At 44.4% G+C, this 20142-nt stretch overlaps 1 protein-coding gene across 4 annotated transcripts in view; it reads right to left on the bottom strand.

Annotated features, from left to right (window-relative positions):
- Window positions 1–5062: 5062 nt before the first annotated feature.
- The window catches only part of TRIM44 (tripartite motif containing 44), a 113784-nt gene continuing 98704 nt past the window's right edge, over window positions 5063–20142 (bottom strand). For 3 of the 4 annotated variants that reach the window (XM_061381141.1, XM_061381140.1, XM_061381143.1), the window contains one exon: window positions 5063–9998. In XM_061381141.1, coding sequence (XP_061237125.1) covers window positions 9685–9998 — 314 coding nt within the window. In that variant the 3' untranslated portion in view covers window positions 5063–9684. The remainder of the gene's footprint in view (window positions 9999–20142) is intronic. The other variant, XM_061381142.1, reaches the window with a different exon arrangement.

Genomic DNA, 20142 nt, shown 5'->3' with positions numbered 1-20142 from the left:
AAGCCAGAGGACTACACCTGGACCCCGTGTTTTCAAGAGCCAAGCACTCAGGCTCCTCGTAACCTGAACTCCTGGCCTGGGACATGTACGTGTTGAACTACTCTCTGGCTTGGGGAGAGAGAGCAGGCAGGGGTGAACGTACCCTGTAATGGCATGACTTCAGCAGACCATTCATCTCACCCTGAGGCATGCAGGGAAACTGCCTGCCTCCTCACACTGAGCAGTGCCCAGAATTTATGAACTTCTTCAGAGTATGATGTGAGTCTGGGTCTGAGCCAGGCATTATCATCAGGAAAAGGTGGACAATTTCCCTCTCCCTCCCCTCTCCTTTTCCTATTGCTGACTGTATTGTTCAGACACGAGCTGCAATTTAATCCCTTCTGCTGCTAAGGGTGTTGGAGAAGGCAATGGCACCCCACTCCAGTACTCTTGCCTGGAAAATCCCATGGACGGAGGAGCCTGGTAGCCTGTAGTCCATGGGGTTGCTAAGAGTCGGACATGACTGAGTGACTTCACTTTCACTTTTCACTTTCATGCATTGGAGAAGGAAATGGCAACCCACTCCAGTGTTCTTGCCTGGAGAATCCCAGGGACGGGGGAGCCTGGTTGGGCTGCCGTCTATGGGGTCACACAGGGTCGGACACGACTGAAGCGACTTAGCAGCAGCAGCAGCAGCTGCTAAGGGTGTTACAGAATACTAGTTGTCATGTAGTCATAAAAAGTACTTAAGTAAAAGAAAGAATGCATGAAAGAAAAGAAAGTAGGAAAAAAAACAGTAGCAAATGACAAAACTCATCATTACTACAAGCAAAAATTAGATAGGCAGGGGAAAATCCTTGCCTGTATAACCAGGTGGAATGCAGTTGGTTAACTTAGATCATTTCCATATAACCAGGTGGAATGCAGTTGGTTAACTTAGATCATTTCTATCTATAATCAACAGGGCATGTGCTTTTACAATCATGCAGTGTTCAAAGCAGTGCATCTTGGAAGAAGGGATAGTTCCAGTCCCATGCTTATAAATTTCTTTTATCTTAGGGTCATCAGATGAGGGCTGAGTTGCCACAAAGTGCTCAATGACCCATGGGAAATGAATCATGTTTCCATTCCAGGGCTTAATATATGCATTACATCACTATTAGAAGCAAGCGACTCTGTGGTGGGTGGCTCTGACGTGGATTAAGGTCAAAAGTGGCCCTGGAGACCAAATTCCCTGATGAGAGTTTGCCGCACAGCTCCATGTGTTCTTTGCTTCTGAATTCTTTCTTTTCCTAGCAACAACTACTAAATACCAGCTTCCCAGGCTGGTTTTATGAGGTTTATTCTTCTTGCAGCAAAGAACTGGAGAAATACAAGGGAGACTCTGTTACTACAGGTTAAATTGTGTTATACTCAACTTGTGGAGAGGGTCCAGTTTCCTTTTATTATACCCCAATTTTGCTGTAATGACTGTTGCTTGAAATAAATGAGCAATTGACAGGGGGTTAGAGATAACAGCGATGCTTAAGTGATTTTTATGGTAGTAGTATTTGTTGTAACAGAATTTGACCTGTATTCTGGTTATTAGTTTTACTCATCACATTGGAAACGTGGCACTTCCATTGTTCATGCCGTTATATGCAAAGCGCTGGAGCATGAAAGTCACTTACAAAGCTGTGAAAAGAAACTCTATTCACAAAAGGCTCCTGGAACAGTAAAACCCTGGGCAGGGGGATGTTTTGCTTTGTTAAGCTAAAGGTTCTGGATAGTCCCAGGTTTATTCCTTTAACCCCTAAAAAGGAAATTTGTTTCATTCTTTTGTACCATTTGTGATAGACATATTTCTAAAATTTGATATGGAAATTCTTGCTTTCTTCTGAGCATAATTAATTTCAGGGTCATCATTTTGAGTATAATTATATGGTCCTATTAAATGGCAACCCACTCCAGTGTTCTTGCCTGGAGAATCCCAGGGACAGGGGAGCCCGGTGGGCTGCTGTCTATGGGGTCACACAGAGTGGGACACGACTGAGCGACTTCACTTTCATTTTTCACTTTCATGCATTGGAGAAGGAAATGGCAACCCACTCCAGTGTTCTTGCCTGGAGAATCCCAGGGACGGGAGCCTGGTGGGCTGATGTCTATGGGTCGCACAGAGTCGGACACAACTGAAGCGACTTAGCAGCAGCATATGGTTCTATGATATGAGTGTTTAGAAATTGAGATGTAAAGAGCTATTTTGGGCACTAAATACCACCCTAAAACAGTGGTTTTTGAGCTCTTCAGTCTATTTAAACTTTTTTTTTTTTTTTGGTCTTCTGTGTTGCTGTCAGCTCTTTTTCCTTCTTGATTTAAGTTTCCTTCTTGATTTAAGTCTCCGCTAGATATCTGTTTCTCGCCCTTAATCTGTGGTAGTCTTGGAAACCAGACAGCAAACATTTACAATTATGTGTGAAACAGGAATAAATAGGTTCTGAGTAGGTGCTTTATGGGGAGACAGATGGCCCTTCTCTTACATGTTTGCTTCATACTATTTATTTCAACTCATCAGAAGCCTTCTTTACTCGCTTCTTAGTTCTCAGTCATTTTTAAATGGGTCCAGCCAAGGTTTCAGATCTTTCCAGTTCTGCCTCAGTTACTCATTGTCAAACCACTTGTGTTGTGTGGGTTTTGTTCAAGAAGTAGGGATAGGTGAAGCTAGCTGAGCCCTAGGAAAATGAGTTGTGACTGACTCCCTAAACTGGTGTGAAGATTGTGGACCCTTTTGGTAAGGCAAATCGTATGCTATGGCCAAGATGGCTCAACTCAGTAAATGAACTATAAAACAGGCAAGCTCCCTTTACGGTCCCTTTCTAAGAATATGAAGCTGGCCTGATGTCAAGCTGTTGGAGATGCCTTCAAGATGTTTAATTAAATGACAGACTCGGTGTCAGAGATGGCTGACTTTGGGGATTCTAAGGCTAAAGCCCAAGAAGCCAAGGCTTTGCCTCCGCTGGTGATTTAATGATTTATGGCCTTGGAAGAAAGGAGATAAAGCAAGTTTAGTAATTCCTTCCTTCCTGAAGTGCAGTTTCAGGCCAGAGAGGATTTCACTGTTCTCCTTAGCCTTCCTTCTCTCACTGTACCTCTGTATTTCACAAACTGTATAAAACAAGGCCTAAAAGGACAAATCCCTTCGCCCCAAGGCCACACTGCATGTGTTTGTGGGGAGGATGTGCATGGGTGATGTTGTTCACTAGCATAAGGTAGAATCAGTGCAGCTAGGAGAGGAGAGATTGAGAGCTGGGGTTTTATGTCAATTCCTGCTATGCTCTGCTTAGTGGCTCAGTCATGTCTGACTCTTTGCGACTCCACGGACTGTTGCCCACCAGGCTCCTCTGTCTATGGGAGTCTCCAGGCAAAAATGCTGGAGTGGGTTGCCATGCCGTCCTCCAGGGGATCTTCCCAAGCCAGGGATTGAACCCAGGTCTCCCATACTGCAGGCGGATTTGTTACCATCTGAGCCACCAGGGAAGCCCAAGTCAGCTAGATCTGGGTTTAAACCCCACCTTTTCATTTATCGGGGTGTGACCTTGGACATAGCTTTTAACTCTCTGATGCCTGAGCAATAAAATAGAGAATAATATCAGTGCGATGAGAATTAAATAAGATAATGTAAAAAGCAATGAGGACAGTGCCTGATCCGGAAAAAGAGCTCACTAAATGGTAGCTGTTATTTAACAAAATGAATGATTTAGCCTGAAGACTGTCACATTGAACAAGGAATTAGCACAGACACTCTGCTCAGCCAGTTATTGACCTTGTTTCCTTTTCTGTGACGTCTTCTTTTCTTGCTAATACCGGCAGCCTGACTTTCGGCCGGGTGTACCCACCTCTGGTGTCTTGTTAAGGCCAGGAGATAGTTCAAACCAGCTGCAATTTCACTCTTTTATGAGTGTGAAGGAAATGGGGCCACCTGTAAGTTGGACCAAGCAAAGATCAATGAGACAAAATAAAGAGTTGTAGCTTTCAGAGGGAAAGACGATAAAATGAGAAAAGGCTGGGGCAGTGGGATGTGGTATTGAGTTGCTGGCACCAGGAAGCAGGGAAGAAAACCTCCAAACACACTGTGGTTTGTTAAAACACCGAGACTCCCAAGTACCACAGTGCTTGGCAGCCCCATCTCACCGGGCAGAAGTGTCCTCAGCAGCTGGGGAGGTTATGAGACGGGAGGAAGTGGGCCTAATGGTTACTCCAGGAGACAGGGAGTCTGCTGGCCTGGCTCACTGGGTGACCCTGGGTGACTGACTTGCTCTAGAACCCTTACTGGAACAACTTCTCCAAAGTTCATACAGCCCCCAGCTAACTAAAGGGGTCTGATGGAGACAAATTTGTTAAAAAAATTGTTTTAGAGCAGGGCTCATAAACTGCAGCTCCTCCAGACACTCTTGCTGGTAGGTTTTTAAAAACTGAATTTTAATACCTTTAGGTAGGACTTGTACTTTCTAATTCATACAGTATCTACTATCTTGAGTTTTCACATTTCGCCTCTTGGTTTTAATGCATCCTTGGCTCCTAGTATTACAAACCGGATGCGAACTGCTTCATTTATAACTTAAGTCTATCTCTTCATCAGTTGTATCAAATGTGTACTTCTAAGATTCGCCAAAGATGATTTTGCTGGCCTAACTGTAATTTGCTCTATGAAAACATTTTCTTTTTCCCTAGAAAATATGGTAAAGATTAAAGTTTGATCACCCCCTTGGGCTAATCCAAATTGTAAAGCTTTAACATTATTTGAAAACATCATTCAGGACCAAGCATTCTTTACCTTATAAACTACTTTGCTCAGAAAATTTAATGTAGGCATGGATCGTTTCACTTTGAGGAGAAAACGTCTCTTTAAATAACTATGAATTTTCAATCTGTCCTTCTGCAACTCCCAGAGACCTCCTAAGTCACTCCAGAGAAGTCAGGGCGAAGAAGCATCCCATCTCTCATAACCAAACCACCATCATGTGCGGCATAATCATGGTTAAGAGTGCAGATCCCCGTGAATATTTACACCTAACATGGTCCTTTGTGCAAAACTCTGAGAGACAAATGGTATTTCCAGGAATAGTTTATTGATTTCCAAATGCACAGGGGCACCGAGTCCAAACATCCTGGGATAGTGGTAAATCTCTCTTACAAAATAATTTACAGCAAGAAAATGATATACTGCAACATTAACTCAAACGTGTAATTCCCTTGAAAGATTGAGTGTTCCCTTGTTTAATGTAAAGGGTGAAAGGGGAAGATGACGGAGGAGGGAATGTGACAGTGTGCAGGTAAACAGGCAGAGGACGATGGATTCGTTGGTTCTCCCCATCCATGTAGTCACTGTAGAAAGACTGGTTGCTAATACTCCCATGGAGTATAAATCCGCTGTCCCCTCAAGGTCATACCAAGCCCAGCATGGTATGACCTGGCCCTGTGGCATTTCTGTACCAGTATACCACAAGTGTTGTAATTAATTTATTTTTATTTTCCTGCTCCGGCACCTGTTCTGCTGTTTCTGGTGTGTTCTTGGGCCTTATAGCTCTTGGCATGAGATGGAGTGGGACTTGGAATGAGCTGGAGTGGGACTTCCAACACACTGTTGGGAAAGGCAGTATTAATGAGATCTAAAGTCTCCTCTGTAGGCCCTTTTTTGGTTTGTTTTTCTCAGGGCTAGGCTGAGTCCACTCATAATGAGATCGATTTGTTTTTTAAACAAGAGATTTTAGATGTGCTAGGCACATAGTAAACATGCAACTGATTTTCTTATGGAAAAGCATGTGTCGAACAGCTATTATGTGAGTGTGCCAATTTCAGGTATGGGCAAGAGAATATTGTCTAGGTGGAGGAAAGAGCTCCCTAAGCCCTACCACTCTCACCAGTTATGAATTCTTCAGCCATGCCCTCAGGCCTGACTGGAGTGTTCAGACTCTCAGGTCACCGAAATGGCTGGGTATCCAAATTTCCCATATCATTAGACATCCTGGAGTAGGGCTGGAGTGTAAATTCCTTCAGGGCTGTCACCTTGGCTCAGCTTTAGGAGCTGACAACCTTTGCTGAGGCACTGCCCTTCCTATAAGCATCTCTTGAGCAAGCACCACAGCTCCCTTACCTGGTGGCGCTTGTGATCAGAGCCGGCAGCAACCTCTGCGTGGTATGTAAGATAATGAGGGGACTGCTCTGCAGTTCCCTTGGTTGTTAAACTGAGAGTGCGTGTATGTGGACATATACGCATCAGGTATTTGCAGGGACGTCTATATTCACTGGACTTTGAATTGCCACATCCTCACAGGGCACAGACTAGCTAGGCTTACTAGAATATGAAGATTTCCTTTGCAGCAGCAGGCATTTTCAAATAGAGAGCAGAACACTGCTCACTTTCACTATTTCTGAGAAGTTCCACACTCCTAATGGCCTAGAAACACTTTATTTATGGGCTGCGTGCATGCTCAGTAGTGTCTGACTCTTTGAGCCTGGTCTGTAGCCTGCCAGACTCTTCTGTCCATGGGATTCTCCAGGCAAGAATACTAGAGTGGGTTGCCATTTCCTTCTCCAGATCTTTTCCTCCCAGGGATCGAAGCTGCGTCTCTTGTATCTACTGCATTGGCAGGCAGGTGTTTTACCAGTTGAGCCATTGGGGAAGCCCAGTGACTGGCCTAGATGGCTTCAACTCCCCCTTATTTATGAGGGATGGCACCAAAAAGGAAAGGCCTCCTCCCATTCCTGGGGGCAGGCTCAAGTTAGCCACATGTACTTAATGTATCTGCTAAACTGGAAGAATAAGGCTACCCTGATGCCATTTCTGGGCCCAAACTACTGCCATGAAATGTCACTGTGAAAAGAATCCTTAGAGTGGAATGGTCAGACTGTAGCAGGGGAACCCACAGCTTTTTCTGTGTTTTAGGGATACACATAAGTTAAGAAGGGAGAAGGAAATGGCAACCCACTCCAGTGTTCTTGCCTGGAGAATCCCAGGGACAGCGGAGCCTGGTGGGCTGCCGTCTATGGGGTCACCCAGAGTCGGACATGGCTGAAGCGACTTAGCATCAGCAGCAGAGTTAGGAAGAGCCGGGTACAAAAATCTGGCTCCCGTACTTCCTAGCTGTGTAACTCAAGACAAATAACTCTTACCTACAAATCTGTATTATCATCTGAGAAAAGGGGCCTTGGTGCAGGGTCCTCAATATTTAAAATCATTTCCCTTTTTGGGGTGTCAGAGCAGAGACTCCAGGCACTTTTTGGAATTGCCCTGGATTTAATGACACCAAATCAAAGATCAGACCTCCTCTTAGCCTCGGATACCCAACCTTTTTGGAAGGCATCCAGGGATTGCTGTGAGGACCCAATTCATTCTGAAGACAGTCATTACCTGTCTCCTTTGCTGACTTCTCCGTAGGGATGTCTGCAAACCCTGCAGCCAGGCAGGACACAATTTGGAGCAACTCTACTGACCTGGTAGGAGGGAGGCCTCCTCGTGCTGGGGCTTAAGGCCAAGCAGCCTGCTCCAGCTTTGGGGAAGCTGGTACCACTGCAGGAAGCATCCTAGCTCTTGTGTTGATAGATGCTGCCAGCAGGAACTCAGGAGCCTGGGCAGAAGCTGCTGTGCCATGTTTAATGCGTCCCTGGTTAAAGTTTTATCAGGTACTGAAGACAGCGGGAGCCCATAAAGCAGATCTGAAATCCTTTCTAGGTAAAAGCCAAAGTGCTTTCCTCGAGGATTATAGAGATATAATAATTTATTGAGACAGGCTGGTATGTATTTTTATATTTCCATTCATATCCATTGCATAAATGCCTGGGTTTCCCAAATACTGATTTAAAGTAACAGCTTATGATCAGTTATGGAGGAGCCAATAAGCTGTCCATTGCTAAGATAAGGCTGCCTCTTGGAGATTAAACAATGATTACTGGGAAAGACAACACAAGCTTCCAAATCCTAGAGTCTTCTTAATCTTCTGATTTTTTAAACTCTTTTTGAGAATGGCCACTGGTCTTCCTTTAAAGGTAGTTGCATTGGATGTGGCTGGGGGATGTAATTAGTGGTATGCCAAAACCTCCAGTTTTTTGTGGGCAGAAAGGTAAAGCACCGAACATGTCTCAGCCATTTGTTGGCCACCAGTTTAAGAGAAAAAAAAAAACAGCCCAAACCACTCTCAGCCCCCAGTGTCCCTCATGATTTAGTGAGCTGGGGTACTCTTAACTGAGAAGCGTATACGCCTGGTAGCTTCCTGGAGTCAAAGAAACAGTCATTTCATAGCATGCACAGGATTGAACAGTGATATAAACAGGATTCCGACAGTAAGCACTATTTCTACCTCATAACCACTCTGCACACACACATCAGTTGGCCCTAAAGCTTTGTTGACAGGTGTACAGGTCACAGGCAGGCAGGCAGGAAAAGAGGAAGATCCCCCGATGCAGGCTCCTTTGGTTCTGCCTCAGAAGCACTAGGAGTCTGGGTCCTGAGTCAGCAGAAGCCCCAAGGCTCTTGGATGTATGCAGTTCCAATTGTACTTCTCAGAAGTGAACACCCAAATACCACTAACGGCAGAGGAGGGGGAACACACGGCCCACTTGCAAATAAAAGTCCTCTGCGAAGTCTCCCGTTTTATCTTTACAGTTTATGTATATGAACATTCTATTTCATAATGTAACTGTGTTTGTTTTATCCGAAAATAACATCATTCCCTGACTCCAAAACATTTGTTAAGTCAAAACTGCTGCTGCAGAAGATGCATGCTCTTCAGTTTACAGTTCTGTGTTCCCTAGTACATCACTGCTTACTTGGGAGTAAAAAGCTTGGCTGTAAGGAAATGTGATTCAGGAGTGGGGAGAGGCCAGAGTCCAACCACGGTGAGTCTCCGCTCACAGCGTGTAAGAGGGGAGAGGCAGGGGGTGGGAGATGATCTAGAGGTGGGGAGTGCCGGGCCGGAGGGGTCCTCCCCTGGACTGAAAGGAAGGTCTGTCTGCCAGCGGGTGGAGCTCAATTCACACACCACAGAGGGCCAAGTATCCTCCCCACTCTGCACTGAAGCCAAATCAGGCTAAGCTAGGGGAAGAGGAGCAAAACCTACAGTGCAAATTCCCATTTGTGACACACATTCCAGACTTTCATGATGTGGCGAGACCCCTAAAACCTCAGAATCCACTCAAATAATTCAGGTTCCATCAGATCCTTTACCGACTATTTTGGAAACCTAGGCAATTTGAGTTCAGAAATATTTATTTCGATTTCAACTTTTAATCAGATCTTTTTGGTCTCCCCTCTTTTTTTTTTTTTTTTTAGAAAAAGTCATTTCCTTTCTACCTCTTCAATCTTTTTTTTTTTTTTCATTTCCACAGGATTGAATTATGAATCTGAAGTCCAGGATAACCTCACGTACTAAAAATATCTTTATATATTTCTAACTTTTAACTCTGTCGGTTTTCAAGCCATCCGTCTTATTTCATGAAACCACATTTTCACAGATGTATAATTGGACTTGTAGAGACTAATTACATGGGTTGATTCAGCCCTACTTTCCCCCTCATTTATTCCATGCTTCGATATGAATAAAGTGGGGGGGGAGGCATTAGCACAGAGGGAAACAAATCCTGACTGCCCTTCAAGATGATTTCAGCTCCTTCTTAATGAAGTGATACTGTTTGGGTATACACCGTTACAGGGACTGGCTTTCCTGAGGAAGTTCAAAGCAGCTGTTGAGGGAATGACCTGAGGACCCTGTAATTGCTCCTGGTGGAGCACGGGGGCACTTTTCCTTTTCCTACCACGACAAGAGAATGGGAAGCACGGTCAGTAACAGTAAAGCTGGCCATTCCTTGGAGAGCTCTGTGCCTGCTGCAGGTCTGGGAACGCATCTGGCGGAAGCATATTGCTTGCCGGGCAGCCTCCACCGGGGTCAGAAGCCGCTGCTCACACGCCGTCACATACACGCAAGGGGAAGGGGGGTGTTCCACCGGGGAGGGCGGGCCTTCATGTGCCCTAGTCTTCATCGGTGCCACTACAAAGGAAAGGAGAACCAGTGAGTTGAGACGTCACAAGACGGGAGACCCTCCTGGCTACTGACAGCAGGCACAGGCTCTGCAGGCACAGGCTCTGCTGTCAGAGCCCCCTGGATTCCAGCGCTACCACTTCGGGCACTGTGGCCAGCGGCATGCTTTTGCACCTCTCCCTGTTCTGATTTCTTTATTTGACTGCAGTGATAATGATGATAATGAAATCTACTTTCTCAGGTTACTGGAGGAATAAATAAGATAATACAGGTAAAATCCCTGTGCCTAGTACACAATAGGTGAATAGCTATTTAAAGGAACAAGTGATTTGTCATAGTATTGTTTTTAGCTTGACAAAATAAATAGCTGGTAAAAATTGGGAGTCTGACTTCCCCTAAGCCTTAAAGCCAGGGCTTCCTAGGTGGCTCAGTGATAAAGAATCTGCCTGCCAATATAGGCAACCCAGGAGACGTGGGTTCAATCCCTTGGCTGGGAAGATCCCCTGGAGGAGGAAATGGGAACCCACTCCTGTGTTCTTGGTTGGATAATCCCATGGACAGAGGAGCCTGGCCGGCTACAGTCATAGGATCACAAAGAGTCGGACGCGACTGAGCACACACACAAACCTTAAAGCCACCTATTGTTAGAAGAGAAAAGCAAAGAGAAGCTATCACTCTGTACACCCAGTGGCACTTCTCACTTGGAATAAAACCAAGGTTTCAATTCATGCCACAGGCACAGTCACTGGATTCAGGTGTCACCACCTCAGAGAAGGTCCTCTATCTCAGTCAGCTCCTTGGTCACTGTCCATCTCCATCTTATTTCTTTCATAGCCCTTATCACGTCCTATAGATCATTTGTTTGCTATTTACGCTTCCCTCTACCCCCGCTAGAGCATAAAAAGAGGAGCAGTGCTGTCTATTTTATCGATGACTGTTTATCTGGCACTAGTACTGTGCTACGCATACAGAAGTGTTCAATAAATAGCTGTTTCTAAAAGGGAGTGAGAAATAAAAATGGGAAGGGAGGGAAGGAAGGTGCTGAAAGGAACAGTCATTCAAAGCTGCCTTGATCAGGGCATCTTGGGTGTTGGTGGTATGTCAGGGGCCAAAAAATGAGTTGTGAGTCTTAGAAGCACAGCTAGAAGGTCAGCTGCTGAGGGTTAGAGACTTGCTGGCTTGGTCCTTGGAGAGAACACTGTTGATACAGATACTAGCACAAGAAAAAGGCAGGGTCAGTAAAAAGTAGCAAACTTGCCTGGTTTATCCTCCTCCACCACTTCTAGGGGTCACTATCCTGAAAATAAAGAAGGCTGAGCACCGACGAATTGATGTGTTTGAACTGGGGTGCTGGAGAAGACTCTTGAGAGTCCCTTGGACAGCAGGAGATCAAACTAGTCAATCCTAAAGGAAAGCAACCCTGAATACTGGGAGAAGTGGAAGAACTGATGCTGAAGCTGAAGCTTTAATACTGTGGCCACTGGATGTGAAGAGCTGACCCACTGGAAAAGATCCTGATGCTGGGAAAGATTGAGGGCAAGAGGAGAAGGGGGCGACAGAGTATGAAAGGGTTGGATGGCATCGTCGTCTCAATGGACATGACTCTGAGCAAACTCCGGGAAATAGTGAAAGACAGGGAAGCCTGGTGTGCAGCAGTTCATGGGGTCATGAGAGTCAGACACGACTCAGTGACTGACAACAGCAACATCCTGAAAATAATAAGAGTCAGCTTGATCAAGTGTGCTGGGACACCAAGCTAAGCGCTCCTCGCCCATTCTTACTATTACTCCTCACAACAATCGTAGGATGCAGGGACTACTATTAATATCATTATGTTCCCCATTTGGCAAATGAGGAAAGCAAAGCTCTGAGAGATGTAAAATCCTTAGCCACAGATAAGATCTGTGTCCTTGAAACTTAGGGATTAGTTTTGGCTGGAGAAAGTCTCACAGAGTCAGGTTAGGATACTTGGAAGGGAGGGAAAATCTCCTTCCTCTGGTCAAGACAGGAGTTAGGAAGAAGAAAGGCCTGGGGTGCCTTAGCTCCCAGCTATGATCTAGAAATTTGTTTTTTTAACCTCATGACGGATTGTCTATGTCTATATAAAATTAGGGCTGTTTTGCATCCACTTGGGAAAGACTGTAAGGGAAAAATACTCTTGACAACAGACCTGTAGAACTGCTGCTAAGGGTGAAAGCATTTTAAGACACGGAACCTGAAATTAAGGCAAGTGTACTCTAGGAGCCGAAAGAGCCAACCCAGCAGCCTTCACTATCCAAACTCTGCCCTATTCCACTGGCCTATTGTATTCCCTCTTTCTGCCTGTTGTCCAGTCTTGGGAGGAAGGGTGCACGCTTGGAGGGGCTGGTCAGTGAACTGTCATTAAGGAGCAGTGTTTGGTGGCATCTGTCCCAAAGGGAACAAAGGGTCTTTCATGAGAGTGCCTTGGCAGAATCAAGGCACAGTTGGAACTGGCGCCATAGTCTCCCCTCTGGTATTATATCCAAAGCAAGCTCAATGTTCTTTTGTCCATTTTCCTTCAAATCTGAGAGGTCTAGCATCAGCATGTGCCCTTCTCTTAAACTGCGGCTCACTTTTTAGCATTCTTAACTTGAGATACATAGTTTAGAGGGTTCATGAACCTACTGAAATTGTATACAAGATTTTGTCTGTGTGTTCCTTGTCGGACAGAGGCCATAATCTTCATTATACTCAAAAAGGGGTCAACAACCTCCCAAAGCTAAAGTATAATGAAATTATAAATAAGTTTAAGTTCCTTTCAAGTGGCCAGGTCCCTTACTATAAGACATGCGGAGTTGACTTGGGGAAAAGATCAGAAGCCCTTACAGATAAAATCTTTTCTCATTATCCTGAAAGAGATCTGTTATGGGGCCTGAATGGTCACACTCACATCACAGTTTAAAAGCATAAGACCTTGGGATTCTGGCACCAACTCTTTTGTGACCGCATGGACTGTAGCCTTTCAGCCTCCTCTTTCCATGGGATCTCCTAGGCAAGAATTCTGGAATGGGTTGCCATGCCCTTTTCCAGAGGATTTTCCTGATCCAGGGATTGAACCCATGTCTCCTGAATTGGCGGGCAGATTTTTTTACCACTGAGCCACCAGGGAAGTCCACGTGACTGGTTAATTTCACTGTACACTCTGTATTAGTCATGGCACTAGGCGCAACAGTGAGTAAGATGAAATCACAGTGTGGCCCTCATGGACTTTACAGTCCAGTAGGTGAGGGAGGGTATGGGGTGGGGCGGGATGAGGGGAAAGAGAGAGAAAAAGAGAGAGAGAGATGGGGGGTAGAAGGAGAGAAATATTTTTGTCCAGAATAGCATCTTCACATAAAGCTTCACGTAATTTTCACAATTAATATCCTGGCTTTTATACGACAACAAAGAAGAAAAAAATATAACTGAATCTATAGCACAGAGCTCTGTTCACCTTGTGTGTGATCTCTCCTGGAGGGTCACACAGTATAACTGGCGTGAGATATCATTTGAATGCTCCTTCTTTACTCTGCATATGAGCTGATCTGTGTTCACAGGATTTTATCTTAGTCTGTAGGAGCCTTTACTTCTCCAAGGGAAGAAACATTGTCTTCCATCTTAGCCACTTATCATCCTCTACCCCTCACACTGCATTTATAATTGGAGGGATACTCAGAAATCTTTAAAGTGTTTGTTTAGTTACTGCTGTTTTGAGAATAAACTAAGGGTATTAGATAGCCCGTTCTGTAGTAGATACTAACCACGAGAGAAGCAGTGCTATATAATGGCTTTGAAGTCACCAAACTAAACTGGATTCAAAATCCCACTCACTCTGGCACTAACGGGCTGTGGGACTTGGGGTGAGCCGATCAACCTCTCTGGGTCTCAGTTTCCTCGAGGTAATGCTGTGTATCTTTTGGGGTTACTGTGAGAGTTCTGTATTTTATGCAGTATAAACACAATGCCGGCTTCCTTCTTCACCCTGCCTTTCTGCTCCGGAAGCAGCATCTGCCTAACTTTCCTTCCACACTGCTCTTCTAGCATCTGAGATGCTACGCTGCAGAGCATGTGTGCTCCTGTCCCCACATGTCCTTAAAAAATCCTTAAAGTTCTGGAGTGCGACAGTCTAACCAGAGACAGACCTATGGATACTGAATAGAAAGAAGGGCTGAGCTCCCTGCTTCCGACCCTCTGCTTGACTCAGTCATGTCTGACTCTTTGTGACCCCATGGACTATAGTCCGCCAGGCTCCTCTGTCCACGGGGCAGAGTCCGTCTCCAGGCAAGACGGGAGTGGGTTGCCAGGCCCTCCTCCAGGTTCTATTTGACAGATCTCTAGAAAAGTCAGTCCCTGAAAAACACTGGTGAGGACAGACACTGTGAATCCAGTTCACTGGCCTCAGTCGCAGACTGACCCAGTTAGAGTGTGCTGGTGTATCCAAAAGCGGAGGTTCTGAGACTAGGGCACACACGCCTCTGTGGTACCCAGTGATCTCCCAGGAGGTTATCTGCTCATGGCTAATTCAAAGGAAATCAATGTCCAGATCTGTACCTTCCATATATACTCTTTCTTAAAACCGACCTCTCCCAGAACATGCTTGTGATCTACAGGTTCCGTCTTCAGTCACTCTCACTTTTTACAATCACCGTACCTCCACCTCAGAAAAGAAATGCATATCCCTCATCCTACTGAATCTCACCATAGGACAATTTTAGAAAGCCTTGCTTCTATGAGAGCAGGGTAAGAAATAGTGAAGGATATAATCCCTTATTTTATCTGGGTAGTAAACTCCTGGCAAAGCTGTGTACCTTTATCTGTCTATCCACGGATCTAAGAATTCATATTCAGAAGTCAGACGCTTGTCATGAAATGTGTACTAATATGTTCATTTTAATTGAAAAAAAAAAAAAAGAAACCAGACTTGGATCTGACAGAAAGCAAAACTGATTTGGCTGGATGGTTTGACCATACAAATCATCTTTGCCCATGAGATTATACAGAGGATCTTGCCTATAAATTTAAAAAGCTGTATCTGTAGTGTCAAAGTTTTGACAAAAATGTATATAAAGCAACACACTATGTCAGAAACCACATCCTTTTCAACCATCTAAACTTGATGTATAATTTTAGGAGTTAAAATGGGCAAGAAGACACATGATTTTTTTCTAAATTATTTTTGGGGGTGTAAGAACAAAAAGAATAGCTAAAGGAACGGAGAATTTCTACATCGTGACTGGGTGAGTGATTTGACATTGAACACCTGCTGGGGGTAGGGGTCCAGGTGACAGAGGGAGACTAAGCAGCCCCGCCAGCAGACCGTTGTGTCTGCTCTGCCAGCGGGGTGCACCTCCCCGAGAACAGTCCCTTCGGTCTTGTTGTGCCTGTGAAGCTGAAGGCATTGTTAGAAGCAGGCCACAAGCGCCTGTCCTACTGAGCCCCTCAACACCCGCTGATAAAGTGATTATGATGGAAGAGTGTTTCCCTGCCTGACAAGCTTTTAGATAGTCCATATAGAAAGGCAGCTCAGGTTTTCAGCTTCCGTCCCCATGGACGCTTATACGAGGAAGTTAATAAATGAGGTGGGTAAGTACTCTGATCTCGCAAGTTACTTTCTTTTCCTGAGAATATAATACAACTTAATTCGATTTGGCATCACTTACACTGCTGAGTCCTTGGCTATTTATTATTATTGCTGTGAAAGGATTTTTCACTCATGAAGATGGAGAAATTAAGAGGTATCAACAAGAGAGGAAAGCTAGACTCAGCTGGGATTCCAAACGATAGATGTGGGGTTCTTCACAAATGAAGCCACACAGGTACTGTGTGAGGAACTAATGGGAAGTCTCCATTCACCATCTAAGGCTGCAGTGGCTCACTTCCAGTGAGTGCCTGTTCAGCCCAGCTGGGGGATGGGCCAAACACCCAGATCAGAAACACTCCTCCACCAGCCAGAGGAGAGATGCCACGCCTGTCTCCCAACACACCAGTCCCAACAGCCTGGGATGCAGGTGAGGGGGTTACTGTGCTAGAAGGAATCAGAACTCATAATTAGCTGCAGCTGTGGTTTTTCCAGTAGTCATGTATGGATGTGAGAGTTGGACTATAAAGAAAGCTGAGTGCTGAAGAATTGATGCTTTTGAACTGTGGTGTTGGAGAAGACTCTACAGAGTCCCTTGGACTGCAGGGAGATCCAACCAGTCCATCCTAAAGGAAATCAGTCCTGAATATTCACTGGAAGGACTGATGCTGAAGCTGAAACTCCAATACTTTGGCCACCTGATGCAAAGAGCTGACTCATTGGAAAAGACCCTGATGCTGGGAAAGATTGAAGGCAGGAGGAGAAGGGGACGACAGGGGATGAGATGGTTGGATGGCATCACCGATTCAATGGACATGAGTTTGAGTAAGCTCTGGGAGTTGGTGATGGACAGGGAGGCCTGGTGTGCTGCGGTCCATGGGGTTGCAAAGAGCCAGACATGACTGAGTGACTGAACTGACTGACTGACTGTAGGACTAATACAAATTAGTTTTAAGAGATATAAATATAAATTTAAAAGAGATACAAATATAAAGCAAAGTGTCCTCAGTTTATCCTGGGATGACTGAGAAATACATGAGAGGACCCCATACTTCTAGTCCTGGCTTTGCTGTGTCACCTCATTTCCTCATCTGGTGAATTTCACCTTAATGAAATTTACAAAATTTCAAACCAGACAAAAGTGAAGCTCCTTCCTGGCTTACACACTCGCTGGGCTAATTAGCTCTCACTTGTACGTTTTTTCTCTTCCTTCCTGTGCACTACCCTCTTGCTCCATGCTTCTCCAACTCAAGCTGAAGGCTGACCTCAAGTGTTCAAGTTCTTTCACCTCTTTTTCTGGCTGGGCCCAAATGCCAGGTTGATGAACGGTAGCGCTTGCTCAAGACCTAGGGCAGACCCTAGTTCAGTAAGCTCTGGTAATCTAATTCATCGTGGTTCTTGAAGTCTAAAGTGGCACCAGCCTTGTTGCATCTTTCTTCGCAAATTACAGGAAACAGGGAGAAGGGCACTTTTCTCTCTAGATCCCTTTACACTTTATCCCATTAATCTTCTCTCCTTCAATAATAACCACTGTTCGCAGACGGGTGACTTCATGTTCTAGGCACTGAGCTAAGCAATTTATATATACAATCTCACTAAACCCTGATAGTGACTTTTTCCATCCTACAGATGAAAACACTGAGGCTAAGAGCAGCTACGTGACTTGCTTGAAGTACACAGCTTGCAAATGGTAGATCTAGCCTATGAAGATTCTAGGACCCTCAGATATGAAACTGCACTAGTGTAAAAGGAGAGACATAAACCTGATCCTCTGACCCTTGGTAACCCAGATGGTAAGAGATAGCCATTTAAGAGCTCTAGGTTCCATTTTTACCTGAAAAATGAGATAGTAATTATCTACCTCTAAGGGTTGTTGTTGGAGAAGGCGATGGCACCCCACTCCAGTACTCTTGCCTGGAAAATCCCGTGGACGGAGGAGCCCAGTAAGCTGCAGTCCATGGGGTTGCTCAGAGTCAGACAGGACTGAGCTACTTCACTTTCACTTTTCACCTTCATGCATTGGAGAAGGAAATGGCAGCCCACTCCAGTATTCTTGCCTGGAGAATCCCAGGGACAGGGGAGCCTGGTGGGCTGCTGTCTATGGGGTCGCACAGAGTCGGACATGACTGAAGCGACTTAGCAGCAGCAGCAGCAAGGGTTGTTGTAATGAATTGGAAGGTACATGCAAGTTCTTTTTTAAGATGAAAAATTTCTAGTTAAGGGTAGGATGACTATGGAAGGAGAAGGAAATAGACACTGGGTTTGTCTCTCAGCCCTCCCAGCTGCCTCTGCCCCTATAGACTGGGGTAGGCACCTCTGAGAGAGGCTTGGGGTTCCAGTGGCCACAGATTCACACACTGACCACAGTGCTAAGTTTGATCTCTATGTACCGTGCAACCTGTTTATCGTTTGACAGGTGGCTGCCTTTCTCACACTCCACAGAGGCTGTGTGGGTGGCGGCCCTTTTCTATGGAGGACGGACAGGCACCAGCAGGCCTGTTCAGGCAGTGCCCTTTGATAAGGAAATCCCTGAACAGAAGTACCGGGCAGGCTTCTTAGCCTGCCAGTGTTCCATCTGTTCCCAGAACTCCCTTCTGTAGGACTGAGACTTCTGCTACTGCTGCTGCTGGATTTATAATGGAATTAACCCCAACCATTTTTCTTTTAATTAGAAAGTAACTTCTTGTTTTTTGTTGATCTGTACTTTCTGGAGCAAACAAGTACTGCTTTTGTAAAAAGGAAAAAAAAAAAAAACCCATGGTGTTATTCACTGATGATTAACACATAGAAATATATTCATTTATACCCTTCCTGTGCATGTTAAATTGCTTCAGTCATGTCCTACTCTTTGCGGACCCCCTGGACTTTAGCCCGCCAGGCTCCTCTGTGCATGGGGTTCTCCAGGCAAGAATATGGGAATGGGTTGCCATGCTCTCCTCCAGGGCATCTTCCCGACCCAGGGATCCAACCCATATCTCTTCTGTCTCCTGCATTGGCAGGTGGGTTCTTTACCACTAGCACCATCTGGGAAGCCCCTATACACCTCCTATGCATATGTAAAATTATATATTTCAATACGTTCTTTCATAGTCTACTTTTCTGTTTCAACTATCAATCACGAATACTGTTCCTTATCAAGAAATATAGTTCTATAAGGTTATGATTCATGATTAAGTTGTACAGATTTATCATACCTAATATTGGACACCAATTATTTCTACCTTTTCACTATTACCTACATACTCTGTGATCCATATTCATATTGGTGAATCTTTAGGTTCACCCTTAATTATTTCCAAAGGAAAAACTGCCTGAAGGGAAACTCCTGGGTCAAAGGGAAAATTACAAGGATGGTACAGAGGGTTCCAAAATCTAGTTTCCTTTAATATTATTATCTTACATTAGTGCATTTGTTAGAATGAATCAACAAATTTGGTATACTAGTATTAATAATTATATAAACTAGTATTAATACTTCTATAAGTATTATATAATACTTATTATATAAATATATATACTTATATAATATTTAATATAATATTAAAGTATTGATATAAGTATTAATACTTATATAAACATATATCATGTCTATAGTTGATTCAGATCCCCTTAGCTTTTTCCCTAATGTCCTTTTTCCTGTTCCGAATTCCACTCGAGATACTACATTATATTTGGTCATCAGGTCTCCTAAGTCTTGTTTTGGCTTTGACAGTTTCTTAGACTTTCTTGTTTTTGATGACCTTGACAGTGTTGAGAAGTGCTGAAGTGCTGGTCAGATATTTGGGAGAATGTCTCTCATTTGGGATTTGTCTCAAGTTCTTCTCATGGTTATGGGTCTTAAGAAGGAAAATCACAGAAGTGCAGTGCTGTTCTGATCCCATCGTATCAAGGGCACGTGCTATTGATACCACATGCTGTTGATGTTGACCTTGATCACCTGGCTGAGCTAGTACTTGTTAAAGGTTTTCCACTGGAAAGTTACTCTTTTTCCCCCTTCATCTACTGTACTCTTTGGAAAGAAGTCATGATGAGCAACTACACCTAAGGAGTGAGGACTTATGCTCCCCTTGGATGAAGGCAGAGTACTGAAAATCATTTGAAGTTTTCTGAACATGAGATCTGTCTATTCTTCATTTATTTATTTATGGATTATTTGTTTACATCAGTATGGACTCACAGATACTTATTTGTACATTTGGGTTATAATCCAATGCTACTTTATTTTGTTACTCAAATTGTTCAGCTTTGGCCTTTGGGAGCTCTTGTATTAGTAATAGTCCAATCTGGTCACCTCTGACACACCCTCATGAATGTGAGGTTTGCTTTGAGGTTTTGCGGAAACACTTCCTTACTTTCCTACACTACAAACACTACAGCCTCATTCTCTAGATTTCCTGTCCCAGTCCAAGAATCAGGTATTACTCAACAAGCAAAGGATATGCGTTTGTAAAAGTATTGATCTACTATTGTCAAAATGCACTCCAGAAATCATTCTGTACTGATTTACAATCATTACTCAAATAGGAATGAGAATGCCCATCTTCCCCTCACCCTTGCCAACGTGGGGCAGTTCCA

The sequence above is a fragment of the Bos javanicus genome, chromosome 15 (genome assembly GCF_032452875.1).
Source record: "Bos javanicus breed banteng chromosome 15, ARS-OSU_banteng_1.0, whole genome shotgun sequence".
Classification (NCBI taxonomy): Eukaryota; Metazoa; Chordata; class Mammalia; order Artiodactyla; family Bovidae; genus Bos; species Bos javanicus.
The sequence above is the reverse complement of the archived record's forward strand: the minus strand, read 5'-3'. Positions and strand labels throughout refer to the sequence as shown.